The sequence below is a fragment of the Talpa europaea genome (genome assembly GCF_964194135.1).
Source record: "Talpa europaea genome assembly, chromosome: 7".
NCBI classification, from domain to species: Eukaryota; Metazoa; Chordata; class Mammalia; order Eulipotyphla; family Talpidae; genus Talpa; species Talpa europaea.
This window is the reverse complement of record NC_140074.1, coordinates 58,066,966-58,086,816: the sequence shown is the minus strand read 5'-3', so window position 1 is coordinate 58,086,816 and position 19,851 is coordinate 58,066,966. Positions and strand designations below refer to the sequence as shown.

Sequence of the window (19,851 nt, the reverse complement as noted above, 5' to 3'; positions counted from 1 at the left end):
TAGAAATAAGCTCTCAATTGCTTATAAGATGATGCCCTGTATTTTAAATCAATTTCTCATAAGGTTGCTTATAAAATGAAATCTGCTAGCATCTTTTCCTGAAGCTACCTAAAGTCTTATCACCTGGATAATGCAGACTCCACAACTTAAGAAGTAGCACTATCCTAGCAGCTGCAATGCTAAGAGCAGGAACAGGTTATTCTTTTCAACTAGTATAGCTTTCCTGGTAAGCGTCCTAGCTTAGCTTTGCCTGCTAAGCCCTTTCCCCCAGTCTAAACATTATCTAACATTTTGAAAGCACTTGGAGAACATATATTCTATAAGAGCTCTTCAGAGGGCAGGGATATTTCCCTCAAAGAAAATTGGGGTGCTTGCCAAAGAGAGGGGAGAAAGAGGCAGGCGTCTCTCATTCATCTCTGCTGCTTCATTGTAACCTGTACACGTGCAGATTCCTTAAAAAAATGTAAAATGAGGATTAAATCGGATGTGTCTTCAATCTTGTCATTTTTCTTTGGCTCCTACTCATGTTTGATAGTAGACATGTATCTTTTGAAACAGTTTTCACATTTCTTTTCAGGAGGGAAACTCATTCCACCATTTCAATCTCAGTATAACTGGATAACCTCATCCCACTCAGAAATGGGCCAGATTCCATTGGGCTGCACATTGGGCGGAGAACTCTTCCAGTCCCATGTCTTCACAGGAATCTTCCATGTCTTACCATAATTCGCTTCAATGTATTCTATGGTTTCACAGGGCACATGAACCTTCATGTCGACAAACTCAGTCCAGCACAGGGTAAACTTGGGAAACACATATCTGTGGCAAAACAGAGGCAATGTAGGTAGGGGTTAGGCTTAAGCAGTGGAAGTTGCAGCGAAGAAACCCAGCTGCTAGTGCATAATCCTGGCTAACAGTGCTCTCCTGCTAAATAGGTCTGGGGATATATATATACCGGACATCTGATTATATTTACTATCCCTTTGTTCTCTAATGTTAACAGCATCCCGACTTCTCTGCCTTATTCCCAGTCTATATGGTTCAGTTGGTGTTGGCCCCGACCCTAGGCTCCAAAGGGTAAAGGAGAGCCTAGTTATAATTATATTGATGGGGTCAGGGCTGTAACGATACACAAATCAAGCAAATGAAAGCGAGCTTTGGGATTTCATTGGGGGAAGAAGTGTTCTTTTTGCTGAGGTTTTTAAGCCGGTAAGATAGAAGATGAACAATATTGGTGGACATTATCAGAGAGACCCTGCTTAAGAATAAGGCCAAAGCAAAAGTTTCCAAAATAAGGGAGGAAAATGTTAAGAGTTCAGAAAAAACCCTGAGGAAGAGCTTGGAATTGGCTGTGGCCATTTCTTAAACATCTCAGTTGAACCAATGAATACATTAAAAAAATTTTGAACTCCATTTTTAATACTTGGAATTCTTAATGGATGGAAGGCGGCACATGTAGCAGTGAAAAAAGAAACACCTCCCTACTCAGCCAGAGACCCTGAGTCAATCCTGGCAATAGCATCACAAATGCTGTACCTTATTAATCCCTGGGTCCTGGATTTCACTGTGGTCTCAGATGGCTTTTGAAAACCTACCCAGTTAGACAGTTGAAGGAGAAATGCCCGGGGTCAGTCAGGTTATTTCTCAAACTCCTTTCCGGACTCATATAGTCCTGAAAATTTCACACCAGAGTACACAAACATTGTAGGACCCACTCGACTTGACACAGCCCTGTTGGCTCCTCAGCTGCAGGAATACAGATCTAATGCGTGGATGTACTCTCCTTAAAGGGCAACTATATAAGACCCCTGTCTTGCTCTGTTTTTTATTTACTCTCTGCTCTTTTGAAATTTCTGCCCTCAGTCCCGAACTTACTTTTATCTTACTTATTTTTAATAGGTTATATGTTATTAAATTACCATTGTATTCAAACTGTTCTAAAAGAACTTAACTAAAGAAGACAGTACATGTTTAAGATGCATCTTCTTTTCTTTCGCAACCAAAATTTCCCAAGGACATAGAACATGCACGACTCCTAGATTCATTCTCAGGTTTCTTCCTTGATCCATCCCTCAAATGAATCTACTTGCTATCTCTGCTTTCTTTCATCTCAAATGCTAAGGAACATTTCTAAACCAGTCCAAGGAATAGCAGCTACAAAGAATTTAATTCTATATAACTATTTTGATTAGTACTTTTCAGAAACTATACCAAAACATGTTTCTTAAAAGCATTTTGGATCAGAAGACTAAGTGCTCCATATGACAAAGGAAAGCTAAAACTAGCAGGTGTGCTAGATTTAAGTTTATATTATATATTCCTATATACTGTGTCGGTATTTTTTTGAGAAATGGTCCTTCTCTTTACAACATGGGAAGAACGTTCGGTAGTGAGATTTGAAGTGGCAATAGCAGAGATCACAGAAACTTAAAATGTCAGAAGATTAAAGAAAAACAAGAAAGAAATGGAAAAGCCAGAGGTCAAAATGTAATCATATTGTGGAAATGGGATCTAATTGGGATGTTCTCCAAAGGAAGGTCAGTTCTCATCAATTCTGTTTTTGACTAGCGTATTTTACCACCAGATGAACAAGAAAATGAGTGGCTGAATAAATTCTGAAAAAGCAACAAGTCTCTTCTACCCAAACGTGTGGGTGCTGGCAACTAATGGATAATCCCAGCTGGTTTCTGTGAAAAGACGGCTAGAGCAAATCTCCCAGCTGAAGAAAAAATAAAATACAGCATAGCGATACCATCTGCCGGTCCCAGTTTCACTCTGCACACTCATATTCAGAGAACTACTTCTTTTGTCAGACATGCCCATCTTCACAGCCTCCAGCCTCCCAAATCAGATGCTGGTCAGCAGAACATCCACCTGTCCCAGCCTATCAAGTAGACAGCCTGAAGTTGAAATGAGGCAGAAATCATGGCCTGTCTAGTAACACAGACCAGGAAACCTCTTTCTTTAAATATTAGCCTCCATGGTATCATCAGAGGTGAAAGAAAGACAAATCATAGGCCCAGGATGGATAGGTGAGAATACTGCATTTTACAAAAGCCACATTTTGAACAATGAAGATTTATGAGCAAAACCAAAACTTTTAAATTGCATAAACAATTTATGTTACTCAATTTGTTGATAGTTTTCCTAACAAAATTATTTTATTCTGTTTTACCTAAGTAGAAACAGTCCTAAATGCTTTGTGTTTTTCTTTTCACCAAATAATTTTCAATCCCTTCAGTGAAAAGAAAATTCCAGCTTCCTAGGAGAAGAAAGATAAATAAACTGTAAAATGTGAAAACTGATCGTAAAATAGGGTTGTGGAAAGCCAGAGAGGGGTAAGTGACAGAAAAGAACACATGCCATGCACTCTGTCCAGGCTACCAGTAAATAACGACCAAGACTAAAACACACCACGAGTCTGCAGGGTTACTTTAGCTCATCAAGCTAAGACTGAGTTTAGCTAAGTGGTGTATTTTTAAAGCTCTCAGATAGGACCCACAATGTGAACAAATTTAAATTCAGACACAGGCAATCCTTAAACAGAATGTAAGTTCAAGAGATCTGATCATCACCCCTCCCCAAAAAAAAATCCATTTCATTTTCTATTTCATACCACTTTCACTTCATTTTATTTTGGATTAAGAAAGTAGAACGTTTTGAAAGAGGCCACTTTTCCCCTCACAGACATCCTTACAAACTGTAAAACTATTGGTGGTTGAATAAAGTAACCAGTTTAATTTTACAACCAATAATGACTAAATGAAAAGCACTGTTTTTATGATTACTAGTTAACTAGGCTAAGTGAGAAAGAGACACCATCAAATTTCCTATTTTAAAAAAACACAAATGGCTTATTCTGATTACTAATTTTGTCTTTTAATTTCTTTTTCTTGTGTTATTCCAGTGCCTCAGCCCTTCAGCACACTGCTTAAAAGGAAGGTATGCATTCTTGTTTCTTTCTGGTTTTAATAGAAAGACTATTAAAATGTTATCATGAAAAATGATTTCTCACTCTATGTTTTTGGTATTTTACTTTATCAGATTAAAGAAATTTCAGATCCTTTTATTCCGAGTCTGTTAAAAGGTCTTCTTTTTCCCTTTTGGTTAATTACAGGAAATATATCAAAAGTTTTTAAGGTCTATTGAAGCAATCGTGTATAATTTTTCTACCTTTAATTTTTTAATCCTCCATTGTTGAGAATTACATTAATACACACTACAAAATTCTATTCATTTATCTTTCATTTAGGGTATTTTCATCTGTATTTACTGATATCTGTAATTTTCCTTAAAACTTTTTTTTTTTTTGCAATGTCTAAGCCTAGCTTTGTTTTGTATGTCATGAGTTTTTTGAGCAGCTTATTCTTTTTCTGTTTCCTGACAGGTTATATAATAAAGGGAATAATCTATTCTGTGAAGTCACGGTAACGCTTTCCTATAAATATTCTAGGTCTTCTGGTAAGAAAGGAAGAGGGGAAGACAAGGTTACCTTAATCTTCTTGAGTCTCTTTTGACATTTATACTTTTCCAGAAATTTTTATCATTTTCACATTGTAAGGATTTCAAGTTGCCTAAATAGTATTTTCTTCTGAGTCAATGCAACACAGTTTTAAGATTATAAACTATAAAGGCAGACAATTTAGGTTTGAGTAGTAAATAGTGTCTTTAATTTTATTCTTTTTCTTGATCAATCTGCTCGATTATCGTCAAGAGGTTTACCTATTTTGAATTTTCTCTTAACATTTTTTTAAAAAAATATTATAGGCAATGGCTAACAAACTTACTGACATACTCTATCCGTTTCTGTGTTCACCATCATTTTATATATATCATTTCTTCCTCCAGGATTGCTTAACAGATTTTGAATTGTACTGAATTCAGTGTATTGAATCTGCATACATATACTTTCTTAGTCTTTGTATATATGTAAATGTCTTTATCTCTTGAATACTGAATGTACATAACATTCTAAGTTTACAGTTATTTCTCTTTACCTTTTGGAAGATGTCACTCTATCATCTTATAGCTTCTATCATATATTTGCTGTTCCTTGATGAACAATTTATTTTCTCTGATAGTCTGTTAGTTTTTTGGTTTCGATATTACATTCTGCAAGAAGCATATATAGATGTAGGTTTCTTATATATCCTGCTTACCTTTAATTTGGAAATTTCTTTAAAAATACTACTTCTTTGTCATTTATTCCCTTTTAATTCACTTATATCTTTTAGACATATTCTTCAGTGATTTGTGTTTGAAGCAAAAGGAATATGGCAGAGTGAGGAATTACTCTATAATTGTAAGTATCACTACTAATTATGCCCAAAATAGTTATCTAAGAATTAAAGTCAACTCTTGAAAGCCAATATAACACTACACTGACTAGTGTTTTCTTAACTCTCTTTTCCATGAAATCATTCACGGCCCCACTACAGATTGTACAGAATCAAAAGGAGTTATAGGGGAGTGTTTAACATACTTTTCAGAGCTTAGGCTAGAATATAGTCTCTCTGTGGTTTTTATTGATCCCATATTCCACTTCTATCCCAAACGTCTAACACATAATCAATATGTAACATATGCATGTTTGTAAAATAAAATTCTAACCATTAAACCTCATTTTCCCACTTCCTTCCACTGTAAATTGAGTGACTTCATCTATCCTACTGACTATTGAGCTCTGCTAAGCAGTCTCCATAAGAACCAGTTTTCCGCACTACAGAAGAAATAAGAAATTTAAGCCATCAATGAGCATTAGAGGTCATACAGATAGTTACCATTTAGCATCTGAACAAATGCACATACGCAATATAACTGTTTCAAAACTATGTATTTCACACATGCACAAAACTTTTCTTCAATGCCAGAAGACAAAGCCTCAAGACATTTTTTTTTAATTCTAGTGTGTAACTTCCCCAAACTAGATCTATACCTCATTAACGGTTAACCAGCACAGTGTTCAGATGTGCTTGCTTTTTCTCAGACAATTTTTACAGAATTTCTCTTTGGCGATCATAATGACAAAAGGAGATGAACAATGTGATTTCAAATTTCATACTAAATATAAAGGTTTCTTTTATTTTGATTTCTGATAACCCAATTTGTCCAATCAGGAGTCAAAGACTAGAAGTTTGTCATTGTAATTAAGTCTGCCCTTATCAAATTCATGGCTTCTAATCCCAGATAGCATTCTGTTTCAGTTTGTCATCTTGGGCTCTTTTCTCTTAGTATTGGTTTTCTACATCAATTTTTTTCAGCTTTACACTTTAAATTTTGAGGAGTAATTTATATGCCTATTGTAAGTTTTGACAAATGCATATACATTTGCATATACAAATGCATATACTGTGGTGTCGCCACCACAGTAATCAAGCTGAACATTTCCAGCTTCCCGGGATTCCCTGTGCTCTTTGGCAGTCATGCAATCAATCTGCCTTCATCCCTAGCAATCACTGATCTTATTACGTTCTTGGTTGGTTTTGCCATTTGTAAAATTTCAGATAAGTACAGTTCACAATACATACTTTCTATCTGGTCTTCTTCCATGTGCATGTTCTTAAGATTCATCCACATTACTGCATAGACCAGTATGATGTATAGTATTCCACTGTCTGAACATAATATAATTTGTCTATCTGATTACCAGAAGATGGGCATCTGGGTTGTTTCCATTTTTTGGCCCCCATGAATAGACTGCTGCTATAAACAAACATGTACAAATATTTTAGTGAAAGTATGCTTTTATTTCTCTCAGAATAACTTAATAGAATTATATTCAAACAAAAAACTGGGAATCTTTAAAAATATAATTTACTTCATATAAATGAAAGACCTTCTTTTTATTCATCCTGAAGTAATCGTCTCTTAAAAAAGAAACAAAGCTTACTATACAAATAACAGTTACGTCTCTGTATGGTATAAGTGCACAATTACCATATAACATGCATTTCAAGTCCTCCCCTCAAAGACTCAATTTTGCACCTGCTACCCATTGGAGGTTTGGAAGCGTATGTAATTAAGGAGACCTAGGACATAATCTTTATGTTGTAAAATATGAAGGCATAAACAGGATAAGAAATGAGAGATCATTTTCAGAAAACCCAGTATTTAAAATAGACTCATTTAAAGAAATTATTCAAATTCTCCTTTTTAGTTTCACAGCTGTAAGTACTAAAAAGCCTAATGTGGTTTTTGACAACTACAAATATAAGCACATGATATCAATTCACAGAACTGAGAGAGCCGGTGAGTGGGAATGCAACAATTAATTCTAGTTTTTAATCTCTTGTGAAGCAGAGTGACTGAAAACAAGTGTGGTCACCTTATTTCATGGCTTGGACTCCAAAGGTGTGAGGTTGGATCAAGTAGTCAATCTAGCATCATCCTGTCATCTTAACAATACATTATAGATTGCACTTAGGAGGATATCTGATTTTAGTTAAAAGTAGGGCTCAGTTCTCACTCTGTCTGACTGATTTACTAGGCCTGATTGTAACTCAGCAAGGACAAATCATCAAAAGGACCTATATAAAACAGGAGAGAGGTAAAGGGCGGGGGTGGGGGGAGAAGGAATCTATGGATATTCAGAGAAAAAGATTATGTGCAGTTAGAGCAAATAAAAAAGCAACTTCAAGAAGGAGGCAACTTAATGCCCTTGGATGAGCAAGAAACGTGATGGTGTAAAATAATGTGTTACTACTAGTGCTTCAATCTTGGACTAAAATCAGGTTTCAAAAGATTGGGTGTTTAAATGCAATGTAGTAGCTTAGAGTAGGTACTAGACTAGAAAAAAGGACATTAGTGGGAAAACTGGTGAAATCCAGATAAATCTGGAGTTTAATTAATTGTAACACATCAATGTTGAGTTATATAGGAACCACCCTTGGATGGAAGTCTAGTCCTACAGAAGACAAATCCAACTTCTTGAAGGTCTAAACAAGAAGAAACTGCAAATATCAGAAGATGTAAGGAACCCATTACTGCCTCAGGAAGTAGTGTATTTCCTTCTTGTGGATAGAGAGATAGCTGTATTACCCTTATAACTTCAATAAATAGAAGGGTTATTTTCATGGAGGGGGTAATAACAATGTGATAGACATCATGATGACACTAACATTGAATATGAATAAGAATGTGGGCTCTGAAGTAATAAGACCCTATGTCTGAGTCTCAGCTCTGCCTTATTTCCTGATCCATAAAATGAGGATGAAAATAAATAAAATCTCCCTTATAAACTTATTATGAGAGTTAGATGAAGCATATAGAAGCTTGGCATAGTGCTTAGCACATAGCAAATATTCAGAAACAGTTATTTTTTATTATTGCATTATTATCTCTCAAACTTCTAACTTCTATTTATATCAGTTGATTCAGATGAAAATAAAAGAAATAACCCAAAGAAATCTAGGTAGCATCTATAAAACTGTGAAGTTGTGGAATAAAAACTTTACATCCTGGAGGTATAGTTATTATATTCATCACTTTTTATTACTAGTAATTGGGATACTGGAGAAGAAAAATAAATGTAAGAAGCCCAGAAAATATTTAAGGATGGACTATATATTTTGGTAAGAGAATAATTCAGATAAGGGAATGAGAAACTAGGAACTAAAAATGGAATGAATATGAGACCTGGGAAGAAAATGCTTGCCCAGACAGGAATCAAACAAGTTAGTACTGTGTAGAAGGTGCTATGTTTTGTCTGAGTGCAGTACAATCCTAACAATAGGAACAATAATACAGCAATGACAGTAGCAGCAGTAACTAATACTCACACAGTTCACACTAACCATGTGTCAGTTACTGTTCTAAATGCATGGTGTATAAACTCACTTAACCTATTAATTCTTAGAAGAAATCACTTAAGCTTAAGAGTCCTATAGATCTGGACTTAAATCCCAGCCCTGTCATTAAGGATCAAACAAGTTACTTCACTTCTCTGAGTTTTAGTTTCCTCATCTCTAACCGAGAATGAGAATACCTAACCCACAGGAATAATATGAGTATTATCTGAGCCTATAAACATAAAGAACTGATCTGTGTGCCTGACAAGATAACAGAAACCCTGTATAAGTATCTTTATCATTGCTGTTAATATTAAAACTATTAATTTTTAGGACCGAAAACATCAATCTGAAGACACACAGACTAACGTTTTGAAAGGGGGAACTATTGTCTTCCTTCCTAAGTTCTTCTTCAAGCTCCTTGAAAAATTATAAAGCATTCTATGATATTAAGCTTTTCTCAGAATGAACTACACATGGATAAGAAGGATATTATAAAGAAATAAACTTAGTCTAGTTTTAAAGTTTTTTTTTTTTTTTTTCCACTAGGAACAGCAGTGGTGAAAATACTACAGCTCCTTAAAGTAAATAGTGCTGAAAAGAATGACAATGGCATATGGCTGGGGGAATATTCCAAAGAGACTACTCTATGCAGCCATCCCCTGTTCTTTTCTCTGCCTTTTAAGGTCATGGTAACATGATAGAAAAATCTGGGACTCACACCATCTGTCTAGACAGTTCTATCACTGCTCATTTCTCTTGTTAAATAATCAGTACACTTCACACTTCCCAAACACTGCTACTATAAAGAGCATTTAAAGCAGAATGAGAAAAGCTTTTTCTATCCAGAAATATAGTGGTTAGAAATGAACAGTTCTTTGGAGGCTTACGGGTTTCAGATCATGTCAGTAAGGAGAAAGAAATGCAAGCTTTACAAAGAAATGCGAGAATAAAGAACTATAATACTAGTTCTAGGAATTATCCTTCTTAGAAAAAAGGTGAAATTCTCATGAGTTCTCTATGAATAGATGTGGCAGTTTAACATTGAGATAATTATACAGGTTTCTGTGAATTTTCATAAGACTAAGAAGAGGACCTGCTTTTCCTTTACTAGTAGTAATAGCAGTAATAATAACAGTAGCTGATAATTACTTAGCACTCAGGATATGCTTAATACTGTTCAAAATGCTTTTTGCATATTAACTCACTTAATCCTTAAAACCGTTCAATGTAGTGTTTTCTATTATTATTCCCAATCTACACTTGAGGAAACTTAGGTACAGAGAGGTTACATAACTTGTCCAATATAAAATAGCTGGGAAAATGTAGATCTGGGATTCAAAGGTATGCAGCAGTCTGCATACCTTTCATTTCTACGCTATCTTATAGGGTTTTGCTTTTAAGCCTCTAAATTATACATTTCAACTTGACATTTTTATCATATTTTAAATAAGCAAACAGTGGCTGAATGTTAAAATACTACCTCCACTCACCTAGCCAGAGAACATCAATTATATATTAACTTACTAATTTTTGCCACACTCAGCATGGTGTTTGTTTTCATAAGCAAAACAATTTTTTATACTGAATAAAAGTTTCAAGAACATGCTCTGGAGTCTGTGTCAATTTGGGTATACTTTATGAGTTTGAGAAAGAAGTTTGGGTTACTCTCAATCCTCCTGTAAAAGTTTCAGTTTACATGAAGACTCTTTGCCTTCAAATAAAGACTGAGTGGGAGGAAAACTGGACCTCCACATGCAAAAAAAATGAAACTAGACCACTAACTCTCACTGTGCACAAAAAATCAACTCAAAAGGGATGAAAGAACTGGACATAAGACCTGAAACGATAAAATATATAGAAGAAAATATAGGTAAAACACTACAAGACATACATCTCAGAAACATCTTTAAAGAATCATCACCCAAGGCAGTGATAGTGAAGGCAAAGATGAACACCTGGGATTACATCAAACTGAAAAGCTTCTGTACAGCAAGAGAGACATTAACCAAAACAGAGAGATACCCACTGACTGGGAAAAAATCTTTGCACTCCATTCAACTGATAAGGGTCTAATCACAAAGATATACAAAGAACTCACACAGCTCAACAAAAACAAAATAAACAATCCAGTCAAGAAATGGGCAGAAGAACTCAAAAGACAATTCTCCAAAGAGGAAATGCAAATGGCCAACAGGCATATGAAAAAATGTTCAACATCCCTGATAATCAGGGAAATTCAAATCAAAACCACACTGAGATACCACCTTACACCAGTAAGAATGGCACATATCAAAAAAACAAGCAACAACAAATGTTGGCAAGGATGCGGTGGAAAAGGAACTCTCCTACATTGCTGGTGGGAGTGCAAACTGGTCCAGCCATTGTGGAAAGCTGTCTGGAGGTTCCTCAGTCTACTAAAAACAGAGCTACCATACGATCCAGCAATCTACCCAAAGAACACAAAAACAGTGATTCAAAAGAGCACCTCTACCCCTATATTTATTGCAGCACCATTTACCAAATGCCCAAAAATAGATGACTGGATCAAGAAGATGTGGTATATATACACAACAATGGAATATTATTCAGCAATCGAAAAAGATAAACTCATGCTATTCGCAGCAACGTGGATGGAGCTAGAAGGAATCATGCTCAGTGAAATAAGCCAGAAGGAAAAAGAAAAATATCGGATGGTTTCACTTATAACAGTGATATAAGGGAACCAAATAAGACATCAGTGCAAAAAAAAATAATAACAGTACAAAACACAACAAAGCAAAAACAGACAAGACATACTTTAGGGGAAGAGGAGGGAGAGGGATGAGAGGGAGGGAGGGAGGAGCACAGGGGACTGTGGTGATGGTGCATGGGTGCCTTCTGGACGGAAATTCTATGGGGACTCAATCTGAGGGGATGGGGGGAAGCAAATATTGTCTAAAAATTTAAAAAAATGATAAATGTTAAAGTAAAAAAATAAATTTAAAAAAAGGAAAAAAAACAAAAAACAAAAAACAAAAAACTGAGTGATCCCAGTAGGGTAAGTAAGTGCACCCAGGAGAAACGAATATGAGCTTGGAATTCTCTTCCAGTGTTACAGAATATTCCTCACTGTGCCCAAACTCAAATGTATTCAATGATAGAAGTCCCAATCTAAGCTATTTGAAGTAAATTTACACTACTGGCCACATAACTACCATAATAATGACAGTGATGATAGTTATCATTATATTAATACTATGAGGTAATTACAGTGATAACCACCATTTAATGATAACAATAAGTCAAGCATTATGCTCAGTGCCTCACTATGTCAGGTATATTAGGGAAGCATTGAGGAATACTGGTTGAAAGCATGAACTTAAGAGACAGACTACTCACTCATTCCTTCACTTATTTTTTTGTGTGACCTTGATCAAATTACTTAAATTCTCATTCCCACTCATTTCTCTCTCTCTCTCCTTCTCTCTCTCTCTCTCCCCCACCTCTCTTTCCTGAAAATAAGCCAATTGTATAGGAAAGGAGAGCAGTTACAGTCATTTTTGTTTCTTATCAAATTTGACTGTGGTTGCATTTAAAAAAAGAATTAAAAATGCCAATTAACACACAGAATTTCAGCAATTCTGAGACATTTTTCTCCTTAATTTTTCCCTTTGTGACCTAAGTGTCTTAGCATTATAACTAGTGGTGTTTTTTTCCTTTCTTAGAAGTATGTAAAATAGTGGAGGATCTTACAATCCATATCATTTTACATTTGACAAAATATGGCAGCCACTAAGCCCAATGGGCATCCTTTAAGGATTAACTCTCAGTTTATGTTAAAGGCACAACCCAAAGACTGCCCAGCATTTAAGGCCTCAACGAAATTCAAGCCCAATTTCCTCACTTGAACTTCACTTTACCCTGAAAAGTTTTTACTGATCCTTAGCCATCCCCATCAAATTAGCAAACTTCTATGGCTCTGACTATTAATCAATGTTTTTGGTTCAGGTTCTAGGCTTCATTTTCGTGTTCCTGTTTTGGTTTTTCCCTTTGTGTTGACAAAAGGGCTTGTAATCATGATGATTCTTTGGACTGTTAAACCCAGTGACACTTATCCTCACAGGCTGTCCTTACATGTATTCTTCACCCGCAATTATCAGGGAGCTCCATGAGTAAGCTGGGAGTATTAGCTACTAGTGGAGCCTTGACAGTCTGACTGTCTGGTTTTTTTTTTTAATTTTTAAAAAATTTCTAGTTTCTGAAGTTAGTGCTATAGCCCATTTTGGAAGTACTTATCTGATTCATACTTAAATTTTTTTCCTGTTTTGGCCTGAGTGCCACCATTCCACATATGGTCAGTTTCTTCATAGAAGAAAAAAATGTCAAGTTTGACATCATCTTTTCCCTGGAAAGATAGTTCCAAGCTGTCTTCTACCTAGAGGGAAGATGAAACAAAGGAAATACATTTTTATTTAAAAAAATATGTTTTATGTAGGGAGAGTATTAATTCTATGACATGTTTTTTCAAATTGCAACACCTGAAAAATTGGAATGGATCAATAGCATGCCATCATTTGAGTTCTTTCTTAAGTGAATAAAATAATTTTGCTTCTTACAATTGGTGACAACTCAGAATAAATAACTTACAGTTTTTAAATTATCACTTCACAGAATATTCTCTTCCTGAGCTCCTTTCTGACTAAAGAAGGAATGGAACCATTAAAAAAAATTATTCCCTTTAGTAACCAAGTAAAACTATCAGGAAATAAATCATCACAATCAATCAACACGTACTTAAGTAAATGTGGTATTATAGAAATTTACATATATACCAAAGTTTATTACACTGTGTAATTGAAAAAAAAAAGAAATAAAAGTTTAAAAATAGGAAAAAATTCTGAGCCCCTTTCCCTAAAGAAATATCCTATAAAGAATGATGCCTCCACTGGTTTTGGTGCGCCTGTCTGCTATAGCACTAGTGGCATATTAACTATCTGCGTGGTTTTTTCCCCTCTCAATGAGACAGTGAATCCCTCAAGGGTAAAGACGATAATTTATCCATCTTTGTGTCTCAGATGCACGCACAGCACTAGGCAAAAGTAAGTTGTTGAGAGAAAAGGTTTTGCCAAATGACGAGCATTCTATTCCTTTGATTTGACCTCAGAAAAATGTTTTATTAATTTTTTAAATAAAATTTTAAAATTTTATTAGTTTTAATAAACTAGAATGACTACAATGAGGGAAATAACCTTCTAGTGATGAAACATACTCTACTTGCTTTCCAGGACAACCTCTCCCTGGGAACAGGCAGATAAAGAGTAAAATGATCACGGGCTTAGTGTATAAGAATAAAAATTATCTAAGGGAGACTTCATCTAAGCCATGATGACTTATTCTTAATTGGTCTATATGAAAATTGTTGTGGCCTAGGACAAGTGAAATAAACATGAAATCAAGTAATTGTTTGAAATAATTCAGTATTTCTACCCCTTAGCAATTGATGAATGTATCTTGTTGACAATATGCCTAAGTGTACATAAATTTAAATGTCTCATGAGAAATGATATAACTTCAGGTAGGGCAGGTGGGAATATTATTTATTTTATTAACTATGAACTATGTTCTATTAGTAATACGGTAGCCAGCATAATAACAAATTAATCTGTAAGAGTCCAAGGTCTTTCTGTTTCTCGTAATCCTTAGTAAGCCAGATTTTTAGTTTTTCACAAATAGAGGAGAAGTCATAAGTGGTAACAAGTTTTTGTTGAACTCTTCCTGGTCAAGAGTGAGTGATAAAATGATGTATGCAATATTCTTCATTTTTCAGACTTTGTACTTAGGAGGAAGTAAAGCAGATTTTTATCACTGACCTTCCCAAATTTATGTTTGAGTGGCAGTCCTGCATCCTGAAACGCTGAAATTATATCAGATTTGTAATCTTGAATAAAAATTCCTAGGTCGACATCTTTACTATAAGGAATAATATTGCACTGTCGATACCATCCTAAAAACAAAAAAGAAAAGGAATAAACTTAGGTTTGGAAAAAATTAAAAATTAGTGATTACATAGGATAATATCTGTAAGATTTTATTTCATAGGATTAGACTTAGGATGCTTTACCAAAATTATCTTTTAAAATATTAAAACCCAGGGCCTCCCTGATGGCACAGGCGGTTAAGCGCTGCACTGTGAAGCTGTCCGCAGCCTCTGCAGTGCAGGTTCGATCCCCGCCAGCCAGGGAGAAACCCACATGGCGCAGCAGACCTCTCCCGTCTCACCCACTACTCCCCTTAGCAGTGTATTTCATCAGTCTGCCTGTTCTGTTCCCTGCTCTGTGTCTCGTGAATCCTCTCACCCTCCTGCACATTTGGCCTGTACCCCAGTTCTTGTATAAATAAATAAATCTTAAAAAAATATTAAAAAAATAAAATAAAATATTAAAATCCAAAATAAAATCCATGGTTATAGGAACCACCTGTTGAAGAACCTATCTTTGTTTAGCACTTGGACTCCATTAAAACTTTTGTAATGTATTTTAATTTCTTAATAAACTATAGCCTTATAATGTTAATTGGGCCATGCACTAAAAAACAAATTAGGTTACTGGTTTGGTGGCATAACATATATGTGAAGAGGTATGAACTTATACTCCTTAACACATATACAGTGTTGTGAAGCAATGTTACCTCCATAAAATAAATAATTTTTAAAACTTTAGATACTTTTTCTCCCCATTCATCAGCACACAGCAGGTTTACTTAGGAAAAAAGGATAAGGAAAGACAGATGCCTGCACAGACACAGATGGGCAGTCTTAAAGGACAAGAACTGCCAAAACTTAAGATACTTTTGAGAAAGTTTAATCATAAACCTCAAATGATGGAGGCTATTAAAATATGCTAAAAACATAATTTCATTATTGTGTTTAGCCAATATTCTTTTCCTGAGTAGTAATTTGTAGAACTTAACAGCTCTGAACAGATTGAATCTGATGGGCCATATAAAAGAGGAGAGCAGTATTAATCCCAATTTTCAGCACACTGTCAAAAGAGAATTCTAAGTATTTAACTATGTATCCATTTCTCAATTAGGTGCTACAGTATTATTCTAAAGTATAAAATTTATACCTTATTACTATAAGATATAATAACAGGGCCTCCTCTATTACACTTCCAATCCTCCATCCAGATTATTTTAAGAATAAATAGATGTTTAGAACTACCTTTACAGACATTGTTTATTGGATAATATTGTTTAGAATTCTAAATCTTTAAATTAATTTGACATAGAGACCTAGCATATGTTCCTACTTCTAGTCTGAGAAAAACTTTATAATCCACATCTCAGAATCAAAAGAGTATAAAAGGCAGTGATGTCCAATCAGTGACAGTATTCAATGGTTTTTGAAATACCTTTTGACACTCCCTTTTATCTTCCTCTCATCAGAATCTTTTGGTGCAATGCAAGCTATCTATATGATATGTGAGCAAAGAAATAGAATAGAGTTCTTTTAAAAGTGCAGTAATGATCTTTGGGATAGAAATAATAAAATGCTAATCTAGATTACCTCAGAATCAATATCAGTCTCTGTATTCTGATATAAATTTTATACATATTACTCACAACATTTGGCCTTCCTATTTTCTGCATCTCAAATTAATTTGTTCTAAGGAAATCAAAAAATCCTTTCTCCATGCAATGTTTATCCTGCCTATAAATGATATTTCAAATATCACTGATGTTTTGTCATTTCAAGCAGTCATTCCCTGTAGCCAAAGAGGATGAAATGGCAAAAAGAAACATAAAGCAAGAATTTTACCTAGACAAGTTCCACTGCTCAGCCAGAACTGTACCCCCAATTTCTTTAATGTTTTGGCTGCTAGTTGCAACAATTCCTTTGCACTCTTCCGAAAGGTCATAGCTTCCACAGTGTTATCATCAAGGTACTGCTACAGATAAAATAAGCAGATTACCAAAGCCATTTCTAACTTACAAGAAACATTTCTGTGACATCTTAATTAAATTAGAAAATTAACCCCTTATTACATCTTTTTTTGTGTTACAGAAATGAAGTTTCAGAGTTCCCTGTTCATTGCACATTAAAATAAAACTATAGAAGTAGATTCTAGGAAGGACAAATTAAAGGGAAAGAATACAAGCAGGATTCCCAACGGATGAGATTCATATCTTTATCAACTTCCTTCTCCACATCACAATTTAGCAAATCAGGTAGTTGGGGGGGGGGGAGAGGAAGGCTAATTTTAAAAGCCACAAACATTTCGGAGGGAAAATTCATTCAATTATTTATCCATTATTCACTGATAACGGGTCTTCAGAGATGGATACTGTAGTATTGTTAGTATGAATCTGGAGCTTTGAAACTGATTATCTGTGTTCAAGTCTAGCCTCATTTCTTTTTAGCTGTGTCCCTGAGCATATCACCTCAGAGGAGTATAAACGCAATGAGGAAAGTGACTTCATTCTTGTTTATCACTTTATCTCTAGTATCTAAAACAGAGCCCGAATACCTATTAAATGAAAGAGATAATGAAAGAATAAACTTCTCATAGATATCGTGTCCTCATCAATAATAAAAGGATAATTATACTTTGCAGGCTGTGAAGATTTAGTGAGATAACAGATGACAGAAAAATGTCTAAGGAATTGTGAAATTCTATCCAAATAAAATTTACTTAGTCTTCTTGCTTTGCTGATTTTCTTCATTTTTATAATATTCTAGAGCTAAGGGAAGCACTACAGTGATGCCTCACTACCTAGGGGACAAAATCTAAACTTGCATGGCAGACAAGTGTATTCCAGTCCCTAACTACTGGTCCAGTCTCATCTCCACCTTCCTCACACTTCATCTTACAGCATTAACTCATACTCTCCAAATAGATCATAATTTTTTTAAGCCATTGTGCCTTTATGTATGTTGGTTTCTTTGTCTGAAAAGTCCTTGACTAACAAAATCTTCCAGGTTTCAGTTCCACCTACTGATAAACATTCTCTGATTTTTCTGGAAAGATATGTGTTTACTCTCCCAGTGCTCCTCTTCAGTTCATTATCGCAGACCAAAGAATTATGTTTAGTTATACATAGCAATGAAATCATATGTTCATCTTAGAATAGTTATTAACAATAGTGACCACCTGTATTAATATATATTTAATTTTTACTATAATTCTTAAATTCTAGTTGTTGATCTTACTTATAATATTTCTTTTGCTAGGTTGTAAAGATGGTTCCTTAAGGGTGAGTACTGAATCTCTCAATAACTGTCTTTACAAATTTAGTGAGTAACACAGATTGATAAATGGGTAAATAAATGATTGACTAAGTCTCTTCCATGCTTACACTATCTGAAAATATGCTTTGATTCTTTCATAACATAGTAAGAAGAAATACATTTCCTAGAATAACTGTAAGTAAGAAGTAACCCTAGGAAGTGAGGCTCCTAAAGATAAACTGATGTCTTCAGAACATACAAATTATATGGGATCCCTTCAAGTGAAAACATCCTTAGGCTATAACTTCTCATAAACATATGGTTGGGATGAAAAATGCATGTTTTTATCCTTGAAGTTCGGAGTTTGGAGTCTCAGAATTTTGATCACACTCAGTCAATGATGATTATGTAACTAATATCTTGAAACCTAAGTTTCCTTACCTGTTACAGACAAATATTTGCCTTATTTCAGGGAGTCACTGAAAGGATCACATTAAATCACAAATATCAAAACTTTACACACTATGGAAATATTACTCTAACAGTTATAGTGACTGAAGCTGTCCCCTGTGTACTCAAACTTCCACCTTTACCTACCTTTCCTAACATAACACTCCCAGAAACTGCAGTTCTTAGAAGTGACCTTTATATGTGTTTGGCCTCCCTGGTGGCACAAGGGGTTAAGCACACACTATGAAGTAATCCACAACCTCTGTAGCATGAGTTCGATCCCCAGCCAGCCAGGGAGCAACACACATGGCGAAGCAGACTTCTCCTGTCTCACCCGTTGCTCCCTCAGCAGTGTATTTCAGAAAGTCTGCCTGTTCTGTTCCCCGCTCTGTCTATGGTGAATCCTCTCACCACCCCGTAGCATCTCTGGCCTGTACCCCAGCTCTCATATGCATAAATAAATAAATCTTTAAAAAAAAAGAAGTGACCTTTATATGTGTTAAAGTGTATACACATATATACTGTTACACATTTTTATATCTGTTATAGATTCTATATAGTATGCATACATTTTTTCATTAGAAGTATCTTATATAAATCTTGGGATTATCCTACCTCTAGAAAAAGACAAAATCCTAACTTAAATATATCTATTTTATATTTCCTGTTTAAGCAACCTTTCCTTAAGCCTTCTCCCAAAATGTCATAAACTAATAAGATGGCAGAAGGTACCCACTCGTTTTGGAAATGAGGAAACTAAGGCTCAGAAATTTACCCAAGTTCTCAGAGCAAATTATGGAAGGAAAAGAAGAATATAGTTGTCTAGTTATAAAAAAGATGAACTCTTGCCATTTGCAATGACATGGATGGAACTGGAAGGGATTATGTTAAGTTAAAAAGTCAGAAGGAAAAAGACAACAGATGATTTCACAATATGTGGAATATAGAGGAAAAACAAAGGAATGGGAAAAACTAAACCAAAACAGACCCTAGAAATATGACTGCAGAATTAAGACTGCTAGAAGGGAAGGGATGGAAGGCGAAGGAGCCAAGGTGGGAGCGGGCTCAATGGCCTAGGGTAAAGGACCACAGGTACTTTGACTGCGGGTGTGGTTATAACATACATCGGGCAAGGTCTGAAGCTATTCCCCCAAATCATAGACAGTGTTGTAAACCAATGTTACCTCAATAAAGAAAAAACAAAAAATACAGCTGTCTAGATATTCCTAGGCTAGGTGTCCAGATATTTCCATATTCTGCCCTGTTTTTCCACTGGAATTTAACTGGCTGGAGCTTGATAATTATTTTTTGATGGTTACTGCTGAAACAAAAGCAAGTTAGGAATAATGTATATAATCCTAGTTCCAAACTTCTTGGTAGTTTGAGAATATAATCAAAAGTAAA

The 19,851-nt window shown here is 35.1% G+C and overlaps 1 protein-coding gene across 2 annotated transcripts in view; it reads right to left on the bottom strand.

Moving 5' to 3' along the window:
- Nucleotides 1-605: 605 nt before the first annotated feature.
- Nucleotides 606-19,851, bottom strand: part of FKTN (fukutin) — a gene marked incomplete at both ends in the record, with an annotated part of 34,969 nt that continues 15,723 nt past the window's right edge. The window contains 4 exons of one of the 2 annotated variants that reach the window (XM_084236970.1): nucleotides 606-819; nucleotides 13,076-13,199; nucleotides 14,635-14,772; nucleotides 16,588-16,717. In XM_084236970.1, coding sequence (XP_084093096.1) covers nucleotides 606-819; nucleotides 13,076-13,199; nucleotides 14,635-14,772; nucleotides 16,588-16,717 — 606 coding nt within the window. The remainder of the gene's footprint in view (nucleotides 820-13,075; nucleotides 13,200-14,634; nucleotides 14,773-16,587; nucleotides 16,718-19,851) is intronic. The other variant, XM_084236969.1, reaches the window with a different exon arrangement.